General features: G+C 37.0%; 1 protein-coding gene across 2 annotated transcripts in view; it reads left to right on the top strand.

Annotated features, from left to right (window-relative positions):
- The window catches only part of ADAM9 (ADAM metallopeptidase domain 9), a 114,340-nt gene that overhangs the window by 48,968 nt on the left and 50,647 nt on the right, over positions 1-14,725 (top strand). For both annotated transcript variants that reach the window (XM_036932218.2, XM_036932217.2), the window contains exons 12-15: positions 1,619-1,790; positions 7,730-7,822; positions 8,777-8,972; positions 14,463-14,568. In XM_036932218.2, coding sequence (XP_036788113.2) covers positions 1,619-1,790; positions 7,730-7,822; positions 8,777-8,972; positions 14,463-14,568 — 567 coding nt within the window. The remainder of the gene's footprint in view (positions 1-1,618; positions 1,791-7,729; positions 7,823-8,776; positions 8,973-14,462; positions 14,569-14,725) is intronic.

Genomic DNA, 14,725 nt, shown 5'->3' with positions numbered 1-14,725 from the left:
TTCCATGTGAGTCAAAATACCAGAATATTTTTGGTCCTTTTGTTATAGACAATTGACTTTTCATGTTCTTTCTCAGTTCGTTTTCTGCTGGTCAATCTGTTAAAATCCTTCAGTGTCCCACATTCAAAGACCTTTTTGTGAAATGGTAGGTAAGAGTACCAAAATGTCTAAGCAGACGGCTTTCCATTTCCATGAGCCAAGAGCCAGGTCTGTTTGCTTCCCTGGATACTTTGGGCCAGTGGTAAAGAAGAGTGTAACGTGTGTATCCTGGGCACAAGATCTCACAGAAAGGATCCGTTTCTCAGATTCCTTGGATGTACAAAAGGCCTGGCACAGATAGGGATGCCTCCCTGACAGCTGTGATGCAACATGGTTTTCACTCTCACTGTGCTTTTGGACTGCTGGCTCAAACCGACAAAAAAGAGATTCTTTCAGGGCACCAATTCCTCTGATAAATATGACTTGAATTTCTCAAAGATCCTTGGTGTGTATATGCTTATGTTTCCCATTGATCTTCAAAAGTAAAGGTAGCCAGTGAGATTATCTGAAACTATTTTATAGTTATTGAGTAGAGTAACTAAAAGTAAACCCAACAACATGTAGAACACATCAAAATTGCATTTGTACAGATCTCACATGGGCAGCCTAAGGTGGATATTTTCTAAGATCCAATCTAGCCTTCTAAGTATTAACTGTGATTCTTGGGAATGATCATAAAAGGCATTTAAACCTCCACCTGTAGCTGAAATTCTGCCCTGTGCATTCTGCTTCTTGATGCCTGTAGTGTGTCCTCACTGGAATTGCCCATTGGGTTATTTATTATTTACCTGTGGTTGCCAATAAGCCACAGTGAGAGAACCTTAGAATGTTATCCTGTAGAGTGAAAAAAGACTGGGGAAACATAGCTAGTTTCCAATATTTAAAGAACTTCTACCTTACAGAAGATAAATTTAACTTAATTCTGGATAGAACTCGATTGTTTTTAAGGTTTCTTCTGTTGATGAGACTTAACGATTTTGTTTTAATGTGTACGATATGTTCGGAAGGTTTTTTTTCATGGAGATACTATGACTAAAAATAATTTACTTGCAATGTTTAAAAAAAAAGGGAGATAAATATCATTAGTATTTATAAAGGAACTAGATTGTTTAAATTTTTTTCTATAGAAAAAAATCTTAAGAGATGAAATTGCTGGATCAAAAGGAAAATACATTTTCAGAGTACTTACCATATGTACACATATACAGTTATCCCTCTAAAAGATTGGACCATTCTTTGTTCATTTCTGCAGTTTGAAGTTTTTCACATGTTTTTTTTCTGGTCAATTGTTTATGACCTTATCTCATTTGTTTATGGGATGTTCTTATTGATACAGAAAAGCCCTTTTATATATTAAGCATGTTATAATATTGTAACCAAAAGAGTGATTTATTATGTAGTAACTGATAGAGTGTTCTACATTTATTAGAAATAGACTTAATTCTCATTTCTCTCAATTTTTGTTAGCTTATTTTCTGCCCTTTTAAACATTCACTTCTTGTTGAAGACATGACTTAAAATTTCTAAGATGAATGAATCATGGCTATGACATAAGATCTTTTCTTAATGTTTATTGTAGAGGTTCCAGAAACTTTAGCAGTTGCAGTGCAGAGGACTTTGAGAAGTTAACTTTAAATAGAGGAGGAAACTGCCTTCTTAATATTCCAAAGCCTGATGAAGCCTATAGCGCTCCTTTCTGTGGTAATAAATTGGTGGACGCTGGGGAAGAGTGTGACTGTGGTACTCCAAAGGTCAGTTTATCAAATTTTTTTTATTTTTGCTTTGCGAAATTACCTTGGGATTTGCAAAAAACAAAATAGTTTGCTATGGGCAACTCAGGCATAGGATAGGAGCGAAAGTAAAATTTAGGGCAAACTGAGACTTTGCATTTTGCCTGTGGGAATATGTTCCTGGGATTGGTCACCTCTTCCTTCCCAGATCATAGCTATGTCATCTGTTTTGGTGTCCAGGAAGTGCCAGGTTTATTCTTCTATTTTTTGCTACTCTGCCATTTCTGTTATGGTTGTTAGGTCATTTATTTTCTTTAAAGAATGAATCAGTTTTTTAGCTGGCTCTTTACTTAGAAGCTTTCACTATTCTGGCACTGCCACTGTAGAAATATTTATTCAGTTGGACTCATTTTAAAAATAAATTGAAGCTTGCCCATTCCCCAGAGTCCTTCATTAACAAAATTCTTGGCACTTAAATTAGCTTTCTCCCCTTATTAACCTTCAGTTTGCCTTCTGATCTCTGGTGTTATCAGACCTGAGACCCGCACTTATTGCCCATGCCCATCTTTATTATTATTACTGTCTCTTAGCCATTGTGCCTCACGTAATAGCCTGCTTAAGTCCTTTTCTCTTGGGCCTTGCAGAAAATTTCCAAGAAATTTGTTTGTATATAAGCTTTACTGTAAGCTTTACTTTACTTTTCTGTAAGTGCCTCTGCTTCAACCTTATCTGACCACCCCGGCTTTTGCCAGATGACTTGGCGTTCTAGAAAAGCAGCCTGTATTTCGTGATGAACTTGTAATGAGCCTTCATTGCACTATTGCTGCACATCAGGGTCTTCTGCTAAATGTTTTACATGATGGAATCCTCACAGTAACCCTAAGAGATTGATATTTTTTATATTCTCATTTTCAAATGAGGAAAATAAGGGCTCACAAGGTTATGTTCAATTTTGAATTAATGTTAAACTGGTATTATGACCGAGCTCTTTTTCTATCTAGATAGTTTCATCTTTCTCCTTAAAATATTTTGTATGTTTTGCTTTTTCCAGACTGTGTACTTTATTATCAAACTTATTGAAATAGTCTATGTTTGCTTCTTGAACTTTCACATGACAAAACTGCTCTTTAAAAAAAAATTTCCCCTGTCCTCCTGAAATAGCACAGGCTTTTTGTTTTTGTTTTTTTTTGCTATAAAAGTTTCAAAAGTAAATGTAAGCAGAATTCCCCTTTCATAGATTTATTTACCTGAAGTATTTTTTTTTTAACTTCCTTCTGCAGTAGTACTCAATCTTACAAGTTTAATGTATTTCTTTTTCAGCTTCATTCTATACAGTTATAAACAAGTATACAGTATATATATTTGTAAATAGCCAGGTTTGTTTTGGATTTTGTCTTTTTATATAAATGAAATCAGACTTAAAATGTGTGCAGAATTTTTCTTTTTCCTTACTGATATATCTTGGACACTTTTATATCATTCCATGACATAGACACAATCCTTTAATCTGCTGATTAATATTCTGATGTAAGGATGTACAAACCATACTTTCATTAATGGACATTTACTAACTGTAGTTAGTATTTTTCTGTTGCAAACAGTATGTTCTTGTACATGCCCCATGTGTATGTAAACAAATATTTCTCTAAGATAATTAAATAAAGGTAGAATTACTGAATTGAAAAGTGTTTAAATTTTATTAGAAGCTATTAAACTTCCTACAAAAAGGCCCTGTCAGTTTGCACTTCCAGCAACAGTGTATCGTGGTGTTCAGTGCCTCACAGTCTTGCCTGCACAGGGTAATAAATGTTTGCTTAATTCTGATGGGAGAAAAATAAGAAGATAGTTTTTGTTTATATCTTTTCATATGCTTATAGACCATATGCATAGTGATCTTCTACAAATGACTGTTCTATATGCCTTGTCAATTTTTCTGTTGGGTTATTCTTCTTTTAAATTGACTTTTAGGAACTCTTATTATTATGGGGATAGTCCTTTGTTGTCTGTGTTCAGTTATTTCCCCTCTGCTGTAGCTTTCAATTTAGCTTTTAAAAAATTGATTAAATTGATCTTTTAGAGCTGTTTTAGGGTCACAGCAAAATTGAATGGAATGTCCCGAGAGTTCCCATAGACCCCTGCTCCCCCACTCCACCTCAGCCTCCCCTGTTGTCCACATGCTGCAGGACAGGGATGCTTACTCTTTGACACATCATTATCACCCAAAGTCTGTAGTTTACATTACAGTTCACTCATGGCATTTAGCTTTTGATATGATGCATTTTATTATATTGAAATTTGGAATTTAAATGAAGGTAAATTTATCAATTTTTTCTGAAATCTTCCTGAATTTTGTTTTTTAACCAGGCTTTTTGTATTCCTGTTTCAAGATCGTCATCATAGCCCCCTGTAATGTCTTCTAGCATTTTCTTTAATTTAAAATTTTTATATGAGCTCTTTAAGTGAAGGGGGTCATATTGTGGAGTGAGCTAGGGAATTAAGTTCTGTTCGCTAATGATCAGGTGTTGCAAAACCATTTAAAAGCAAAATTCCTACATGTAGTCTATTTCCTAATTCTCTTTTCTGTTATGAAGCCATCTGTCTGTCTTGCACAGTGTTTCTGAAAAAAAAATTAATAGCTTAATTGAAGTATAATTGAATTCAATGTAACCTCTCTCCGCCCTCCCTCCCACCCCCTCATCCCCCTCCCCCAACCAAATATGAACATAATAAGGAAAGGCTTTACCCACAAGAAAGACTATTGCAATAGGGAGAACACTCTGATCTCAGGAATCTGGAAATGACTCAAAATCAAATAGGAGATTTTTTCTTTTAAAGGGTAAAGGTGGGGGCAAGCAGAGGTAAGCAGAATTTTTTAAGGGGAAGCTGAATCAGCAAGGGGAAATGACCGGTGAGGTCTGAAAGGAAAGTGTCCTGCTATAGTCAGCCCATTTCCAGAGCATTCTGATAAGCGGAGGGGAGCATGTTCCACTTTTTTTTTGTGAGGATAAGCAGAGTTCAGGGACCTATAGGTAAGAGAGGAGCCTTACTAAAGTTTGGTCAAGCCAAAGCAAATAAAAAGAAATATATCATTGTGAACACTTGGTCATCCATAAACTGCACATATTTCAAGCATACAAATTGCTAGGTTTTGACACATGTATACATAGGTAAAACCACTGCCACAGTCAAGATGAGAAGCATGTCATCATCCCAGAAAGATTTTTATGACTCTTGGTAGTGCCTTCTTCCTACCCTTTTTGTTCCCCCATCCCCCTTAGGCTGTTATATATTAGTGTGTATTTTCTAGGATTTCATATAAATGGAGTGACTTTTGGCTACCTTCATTCACTCAAAATATTATTTTGAGATTCATTGACATTGCTACTATGTTGAGTAGTTCCGTCCTTTTTATTGTGGTTTATCATTGAGTAGTATGGATATACTACAGTTTATCTTTTTATCTGTTGATGGATATTTGGGATCTTTGCAGGTTTTGGCCAGTACACATAAAGCTGCTGTGAACCTTCATATGCAAGCCTCTGAATGGACTTGTATTTTCATTTCTCTTGGGTAAATACCTAGGAGTGGAATGACTGGGTCATATGGCGGATGTATTTAACTTTCCAAGAAACTTTCATACTGTCTTCCAGAGTGGTTGTACCATTTTACATATCCACTATCAGTGTGAGATTTCTAGTTCTTTCATGTCCTCACCAACAATTCATATGGTTAGTCTTTTCAACTGTAGGTGTGAAGCGATTCCTCATTGAGGTTGTAATTTGCATTTTCCTAATGACTAGTGATACTGAGCATGTTTTCATGTGCTTATTTACCATCTGTATATATTTTTGGTGAGCTGTTTGTGCAACTTTTATCTTCATTTAAAAAATTGTTTTAGTACTGAGTTGAGAGTACTTAATATATTCTAGAGACAAGTCCTTAATTAGGTACATGATTTGTACCACAAGAGACCTCCCTCCTGCTACCTCTTTGTATTCACACCCACCCATCTCCAGACCTTCTCCGTGCCCCTGGCTACCTTTAAATCTGTTGTCCATCTGCAGTTTTGCCATTTCAACAATACTACATAAAAAGAATCAACAATATATAATCTTTTGAGACTGACTCTTTTTTTACTAAGCATAATGCTTTTGAGGTCAATCTAGGTTATTGCGTGTGTTAATATTCCTTTTTTATTGTTGAGTAGTGTTCCACTGCATGGATGTTATTGCAGAATAGTTGTTGGCATTTCCATGAGCGCAGAGGTCCTGTCTGGACTTTCTTAAACCATTTTTCGACCATGCAGAGTTTGTTTAAGCATTCACTCATTAAAGGACATTTGGGTTATTTCTAACATTTTGCTATCATGAATAAAGCTGCTATAAATAGTAGTCCACTATTAATCACCATGGAATTAAAGAAAAATATGGTCTTTATGACTAAACAGATAAGAGAGAAATGTAAACTGTAATAACCAAATGGACATTATAGAACTAAAAAAATCCATTAAGTGAAAGATTCATTGGGTAGAATTAATAGCAGACTAAGATGGCAGAAAATGGAGTCAATGAATATGAAGCAGATCAAAAGAAATAATCTAAAGAACAAGTAGAAAAAATTAAAGAAACATGAACAGAGCATCAGGGACATGTAGGTTGTAACAAATTATCTAATGTAACTCTAAGTGAAATCCTAGGAGGAAAGTGAGAATGAAAGAGGAAAAATAATAAGAGAAATAATGGCCAAAAAGTTCCCAAAGTTAGGGAAAAACTGACTTAAAATTCCAAAACACTAAGTGAACCCAAGTCAGAATCATTACAAAGAAAATTCACTGAGGTGCATTGTAATCAAAGTGTTGATATAAAGAGAAAATACTGAAAGAAGCCAATAGAAAATAGGGAAGCAAAATATGAATGGTACCAATTTCTTCCGTGAAGCTGTAACAGCCAGCGACAACAGAAGAGCAAATTTACAGTTATGAAAGGAAAAAAACTATCAACAGGATTATATACATAGGAAAAACAGACTTCAAAAGTTAAAGAAGGCTTTCTTCTCCTGCCCCCTTCTCTCTTCCTCCTTCTTTCCTATCCTCTTCCTCTGCTCTTTCCCACCCCAAACAATTGAGATCTGCAGACATTAATTGGAACATGGGAGAGTAGATGTCCCTGTGGGTGGGAAGTTCAGAGGGTGGGAGCCATGGTGCTCAAAGTGGAGTTAGAGAAACCCAAGCAAGATGAAAAGAGTGTCTGCATAGAGTGAGGACCCACCCAGTAGAGAAATCAGACCCTGAGAATGAAGAGAAATACATTCATGGATGTTTAATTCCCTGTGATGATTAAACAAACTGTTATGGACTGCATGTTTGTATTCCCCCAAAATTCCTATGTTGAAGTTCTAACCCTCAGTGTAGCTCTGTTTGGAGATAGGGTCTCTAGAGAAGTAATTAAAGTTAAATGAGGTCATAGGGTGGGGTCCTGATTTGATAGAATTAGTGTCCTTTTAAGAAGACACACCAGAGAGCTTGCTTGCTCTTTCTAAACACACACACCAAGGGAGGTCATGTGAGCACACAGTTAGAAGGCAGCTGTCTGCAAGCCAGTAAGAGAGTCCTCACCAGACACTGAATTGGCTGGAACTTTGATCTTGGACCTCTAGTCTCTGGAACTGTGAGATAATAAATTTCCATAATTTAAGCTACCAATCTCTGGTACCTTGTTCTGGCAGTCTCAGCAGACCAAGACATAGTCTGTGATTTTGGCCCTTTGAAATATGTTGATCCCTGAACAGTTGTAGTTGAAGAGTTGCTAATAAATACAGAAGGGTCATCAGTATTGTTTCTAGAGAGTCACTGCTATAGCCAGGTTAGAAAGAAATAATTTGGGTCTAAGAAAAGAATTCTATTAATGAATATTGATGACAATCAATCATTTCTTTAGTTGACAGTCACTTTCTCTTCACAGGAGTGTGAACTGGACCCTTGTTGTGAAGGAAGCACTTGCAAACTTAAATCATTTGCTGAATGTGCATATGGTGACTGTTGTAAAGACTGCTGGGTAAGGAATTCCTCACTATTTGGGGAAAAAACTAGAAAAAATAAAAATATGTACATATCAAAATTTATTTTCTTTGATCTGTAAGCAAGCACTGTTTTTATCTCCTCAGTATATGAAAAGTTTTATGCCACTTGTTTGCAATTTTGACTCATTCATTTACAACAAATAGTCTAGTGAGACTAAGTACAAACATTTCTTTCTCTGATGTTAAGAGTAATCTGTTTTTTAAAGAGATAATTCAGCAATACCAAAGTATAGAAAATAGACAGTGAAAGGACTCTCTCATTTTACCCTCCTTAGGTAGCCATTGTTGATAATTTGCTAGTAACATATTTACTTTTATACAAATGTGGATGGTTTTGTGTGTATGTATGTGTATGTGTGTGTGTATTAGTGGGTAAACACTTAAATATTTTTACTACCTGCTTTTTTCAGTAAGATACCATGGATTTCATCCATTCATGTAGTTCCACCTGGTTATATATTAGTACTCCTTTCTATGGTTATACCTTAATTTTTAAAATCTAGTTATCTAATGATGGACATTTGGATAGTTCCCAAAATTTGTTTGTAAGTGGAATTGTTGGGACAGAATATGCATATGAAAATTTGTGCGCACTTTTTATATAAATTACACAAATGTGCCAGTGTATACTTGTGCCTGAAGTGTAATTAAATGCTTGTGTCCTCTTGCTAACATTGCTTGCCAGCAAGTGTTACAATCCTGGTTAGTTTGGTAGCTGTGAAGTGCTTTTAAATTTTATTTTGATTGCATTTCTTTTGGTTTTCAGTGAGCTTACTTTTTTTCATTTTATTTCATGACTTTTATGAATTGCCTTTTACTGCCCTTTGTTCATTTTTTTCTATTGGGTTATCCAATCTTTCCTTGTTTGTTTGATTAATTTGTTGGAATTGTCCTGATATTCCTGTTTAATTTGACTCTTATTGCCGTAGTTCCTTCCAGGAGGTACTTTATGCCGAGGAAAAACCAATGAATGTGATCTTCCAGAATACTGCAATGGTTCTTCTCATTTTTGTCAGCCAGATGTTTTTATTCAGAATGGACATCCTTGCCAGAATGACAAGGCCTATTGTTACAATGGCATGTGCCAATATTATGATGCTCAGTGTCAAGTCATCTTTGGCTCGAGTAAGATATTTCATTTATAATTGATTGCTTTGATTTTATTTATGTATTTTGCTTTTAGTTTTTGTTAAAAATGGAAAGAAAACATTACTGATACAATCAATGTTCTTTTTTTTCCTCTCTGCTATCATATTTCCCTCCTTCCTTCTCCACAGGCAATTGTGGGTCATGACTTCAGTATGTCCAAATGTATTTGATGATTTTTGCTTTTGCTTTTTGTCTTTCTCATCTCTTTATCTTATGTATATGATCAGCATTATACTTGTATTTGTACAATGTCATGTTCTGGTTTTAGTAATTTCATATAAATAGTATGGGGATATATGTGTGTGTCTGCTATTTTCATTGTTCTCTCAAAATGTGTTTGAGATCTGTCTGTATCAATACATTGAGATCATACTGCTTTGGAGGACTCCATTATGTAAACGGGATCCATCCCCGTAGAGATACTTAGGATAATTTTAAATTCCACTTAAAGTTTTCATTGTTATCAAAGTAATACATACACATAGATAAAAGAGCCAAATTATTTACAAGGTTTTATGAAAAAACAAAGTGTCCTCCCACCTAATCTCCCCCTCCTTTGAGGAAATCACTTTTACATTTTCTAATTTATCACTTTGTCACTTACTGGAGGTAATGCTACTTTGTGATTTTTCCATTCTAGGCATTAACTGTTAGTTTCTCCCTGTGAAAGAGGACAGCTTGGTTTCTTTCCATCTCTTCTCTTGGCTCTTGTCAGCTCCTGTCATACTCACGGTCTTTTCCTCTCTGTCCTCTTAATGCGGATTCATTGTAATTTTAGCTGGAGCAGTGCTGACGTGCAATATTGTTAATTTATAATTGGAAAGATATATTTAATCTCTGCTCTACCTCCAAAAACCCTTGGAATTTCCTAAGTGCTGAAAGCCATAAAGGTGTCTTTTGTTCATGAGGTGACTTTCGGAAAGCCCCCAGGTCACGGAAGGATGGGGCTTGACTGCCCGGAGAACCAACCGTGTTATTAGGGTTGGAACTTCTAGTGCCCTTATCCCCGGGGGAGGGACGAGGGGGCCTGGGGACTGAGGTGGTCACCAATGGTCAGTGATTTCATCAATCCCGCCTATGTAATGAGGCCTCCATGAAAACTCAAAAGGACAGGGTTTGAGAGCTTCTGGCTCTGTGAACACCGGGGGATGTGCGGAGAGGGTTGCACTTAGAGAGGGCATGGATGCTCCACGCCTTTCCCCAGACCTCACCCTCTGCACCTCTTCTGTCTGGCTGTTCCCAAGTTATATCCTTTTATAATAAATTGGTAATCCAGTAGGCAAAATGTTTCTCTGCATTATGTGAGCCACTGTAGCAAATTAGTTGAGCCCAACAAGGGGCCTTGGGAATTTCTGATTGATACCTCTTGTCAACTTGGCACTGTATGCATCTCCTTAAACCTCACTCAATCTCCAAAGAAGAAAATAACAAGGTCATAATTCATTTAACATGATACAACTATCCTGTGTACAGCCATGAGTGAGGTTCTTAAGTGATGTTCTTTTCCTTGGTAACTCCCAACTTGAATGCTAGAATATAAAATTAACCATACTTACACTATCGTATAAGGTCAGTACATCTTATGTAACATAATAAGGGAATAAGAAAAGGAAGAAAATAAGTATATATTCATAATATATAAATCAAATATATTCATAATAAAATAGATTATATATTCATAATAAATTCATAATAAATATATTCATATAGAAGAAATATTAATGACAGTTAAAATCCTCGCTTCTGTAATTGGTCATGTGGCCATAGCTGGTATTTTTGACAAGCTTCTTCATTTTCTGTTCCATACACTCTTTGCTTTCAGCAGGGACTTCAGCTAGTTGTGGTTCTTCATCTGCTGGATAGACTACACTTTTGTTCCTAAAGCCTCTGGGCCATTACTAGTGCTGCCTGGACTGGACTTATCCTTATCCAGAGCAAGTGCCTGTTCCAGCAAGAGCAAAACACTGCTCCTTCCTTGATGGAAAGGGTCCAGTGTAATAAACCTGCACCAGAAAGCTGGCTGATCACCCTGGGGAAGGGTCCACACTGGGGGCTCAGTGTTGGTCTCTGTTGCCAGCAGACCGGCCCTCAGCAGGGGAAGCTGGCAGTGCTGAGTGGGAGTCCGTGTTGCTGAGCCCACGTACGACCTCCATGCCCGTCACCATGGCCCCTGAAAGAATGGAAACATTTTTGTTTTATCTAAGTACTTGGTTGGTAGTTTGGCTGGATTGCAGATTATTTTTCTTCACAGTTTTGAAGTCATCGTTTTATGGTCTTGGCTTCCAGAGTTGCTGTTAAGAAGTCTGATGCACTTCTGATGCTCAAATACGGCCTTTCTCTCTCTCTCTCTCTCGGAAGAGCTGGAGAATTATCTCTTCAGGCTGATATGCTTTGATGTTGGTCTGTTGAATCTGTTGTGTTATGTATGTGGTGGGTACACCGAAATTGCTAACTGTTCATTTAGTTCTGGAAATTTTTTCCCTTTCGCTTTCTTTCTGGTTTCTTCAAACTTTTCTTCTTTATTTTAGCCACCTGCCCCTCCTTGCCCCCTGTATTCAGAGGTATCTGATACTAGCAGCATTTCGTTGTCGGGGAATTCTGTGGTGTGCAAAGTGTTCTGCACTGTCAGCTTATGAGTGGGTCTCCTCGGATACGCTGTCACCTGTCACTTAATGGTCTGCTTTTCAGCTTCCAACGGTTTGCGCTGCCTCCTCTCAGTCCGTCTGTCTGTGTGGGTGTGCGCATTTTAAAAGGGTCCGTTTTCTTTGCTGGGATTTCAGGAGGAGGGGAAAATCTATACACGTGTTCAAATCTTTTGTCTGCCATCTGCTTATGGCTTATGATTTTAAAAATGAATTTGTTGAGGTGGTACAGTCTAGTTTTTGCTTCTATGAGCCTTTGAGCTTAGGGAGTTTATAAGTTTCACATAGATATGAAAGTCCTTCACTAGCTTATGCATTCTCACATTCCTTATCCTTTATGGAAAATGCTAAGGAAGTATTTATAGAAAAATGAAGAATTTGAAAGGGAGTGTATAAGAGAAGGTATTAACATTTAACACCAAATTTGGGCCTCAAAACAGTTTTGTGAGGAAGCTAAAGCTCAGAGAAATAATGATTTGCCCGAGGTCACACACAAAGCAGCAAAAACATGATCTCAGCCACCATGGGCATGAGGAACAGCACCACCAGATTTTATCAGAGACATCAGTAAAAGAAAGTAACTGTAATTGGTTTACTTTCTTAAATAGAAATATACTTTCTTACATGTTTCTTTAAATTTTGAACATACAGATAAGCAAAAAGTAGAAAATTAATACTGCTCATGTAGTTCAGACTATATCTACTAAGTTGCTCACCTCAACCTTTTTTTTGGGTCACGGATTCCAGGTTAAAATTTTTCCCTTAGGTGATGGGGAATCGTCTTCTCCCCTTGGAGAACTATGGATTTTAAGTGTAGCAATGACATGACTAGATTAGTTTTGGGGATTTTGGGGGCAACATTGTAGAGAAGAGTTTTGAGGGAGCAGAAAATGGGTGTTAACTAGCTGCTATGTGGCAGTTCTAGTGAGAAACCGTGGCAAGTTTACGTAGAGGCATGGCGGCCCTCTCGTCATGTTTATTTGGATTACATGTTAGGTGCTGGCAGTGTCCCGACAGCACTGGTGTCCTTTGTGTTGCCTCCTGGTGGTTCCTTTCTTGTCTTCAGCTGACTGAGGTTCTCAAGGAGATCTTTGCTCCTAAGCACAAGTAGGCCAGTCACTTTGGTTGATAATTGGCAGTGATGATTTATGGAAAAACTGCACTGGCCTCCTGTGTTCTCATCTTCTTCCCTTTTAGTCTTGAGTCCATAGGAACTGTAACAACAAAAAACCATATTCATCTGAACGGACTACATGAGCACCATGTGTTTGCTGAGGCTGGTTTTTAACTGAGAAAACAGAGTTAGCAATAGGTGCTTTTCTCTTTTCCCTCCAGGGAGCTACTGGTAAACTATATCCATTATAGTCACACCCATTATAGTGTCCCAGGATATGGGACACCTAGTAGGGGGTTAATACAAACTTAGTGAAGGAAAGATGAAAGAAAGGGAGGTAGGAAGAGAAAGGAAAGGAGAGGTAGGAAAACCCAAATCTTGTGTTTTTATGCTGGTTTCTCTTAGTTAAGGTATGCCATGGGTACTCTCTGGATTTCTCTAAAGCTAGACCGACTTTGGCTGTCTTTCATTGCTGTCTGTTGTACTCCTTATCTTCTGTGGGTCAGATAGGGACTGAGGAGAAAAGACTCTGTAGGAATTCAGTGGGACTTATTTATGTTAGTCAGGTCATAGGATAGCGTGGCAGATGTCTGCTGATTTATGATATATTTTGCAGAAATAGGCAAGTTATTTCTAACTAAAAATGTCATTACAGTAGGCATTTTAATGAGGTAAATACTATTACTTAGCAAAGGTATTATCTTCACAGAGGCCTGTAGAAAAGTCTAGGACTAAAGGAACCCCAGTTTTATTTTCATTGGAACATATCTAGACTTTTTAGAGCTACTTCTGTTCTGTAGAAGGGCTTTGTTAGAGATATGGCCATGTGACATTAACCCTGAGTAGGTTTTCTGCATTTATTTTTCATGTCACTGATCTCTGCCTCTTTTTAATTCTGACTCCTTTCCCCCTGTGTCCATTTTCTTTTAAGCTAAACAGTGTAGCATCAGATGTGTAAAGTGGGCGAATGAATTCCTTTATTCAGTAGAAAGTGCTGGTGTTTTGATTTTAAAATATTTCCAAATAAAATATTTTTAGGAATGTATAACTAGTGAAAAAATTGAACATTAAGTTATACATGTATAAAATATAAGAAAGCAAGAATGGATCGTTACTCTGCTGTCATAGCTGTCAGTCCATCTGATTAGTAACAATAGTTAAATGCAGCATCCATATATGGTAAATTAAAAAACCCCTCAGTAATTAGAGCTGGGAGTGTTTTCAGCAACCCTTCCTAGCTTGATCTAATCAGGGGTGTAGTAGATAAGTATTAGAGAACAGTGAGAAGGAATATGTTGACAATTCATGGTTTTTAATTTATTTACGATTTCATCTTGTTCAGTGACTTTAAGGGCCTGAGTGTTTGAGTCCAGGCTAACTTTTAAATACAATCTAAGCTTTTTAAAGTTGAAGTATAGTTAACATGCAATATTACATTGATTTCAGGTATGTAACAGTGATTTGGTAGTGATCTACATTATTAAAGGCTCACTGTGATAAGTGTAGTTACCACCTGTCAACTTACAAAGATAATTTTACATTCTATTGTGAAGTGTAAAATGGGGAACAAAAATGTTTTATCTATAAAGCTTGAAACTTTTTCAAAGATGTTGAGGCAGCTTATCCAGGGGTATGGATTGTCACAGGGAATACTTTTATTTTTTAATTAACTTGCCATAACTTTTATTATTATCATCTTTCATGGTACAGAAGCCAAGGCTGCCCCAAGGGATTGTTTCATCGATGTGAATTCTAAAGGGGACAGATTTGGTAACTGTGGTTTCTCTGGCAATGAATACAAGAAGTGTGCCACTGGGTAAGTGGAGGCAAGATTATAAAAGATTGCAAGACCAGTCATCTCTAGTGTTTTTTGTAATTCCTTCTGATTGCTGACTTCCTCTCCCTTCAATACCGAGCTTTTCAAACCACAGTTTTACAACACAAGGCTCCATGGAGACTGAAAAGAACTGGTA

This window comes from Manis pentadactyla, chromosome 7 (assembly GCF_030020395.1).
Source record: "Manis pentadactyla isolate mManPen7 chromosome 7, mManPen7.hap1, whole genome shotgun sequence".
Lineage (NCBI taxonomy): Eukaryota > Metazoa > Chordata > Mammalia > Pholidota > Manidae > Manis > Manis pentadactyla.
This window is presented reverse-complemented; position numbering and strand designations above follow the sequence as displayed.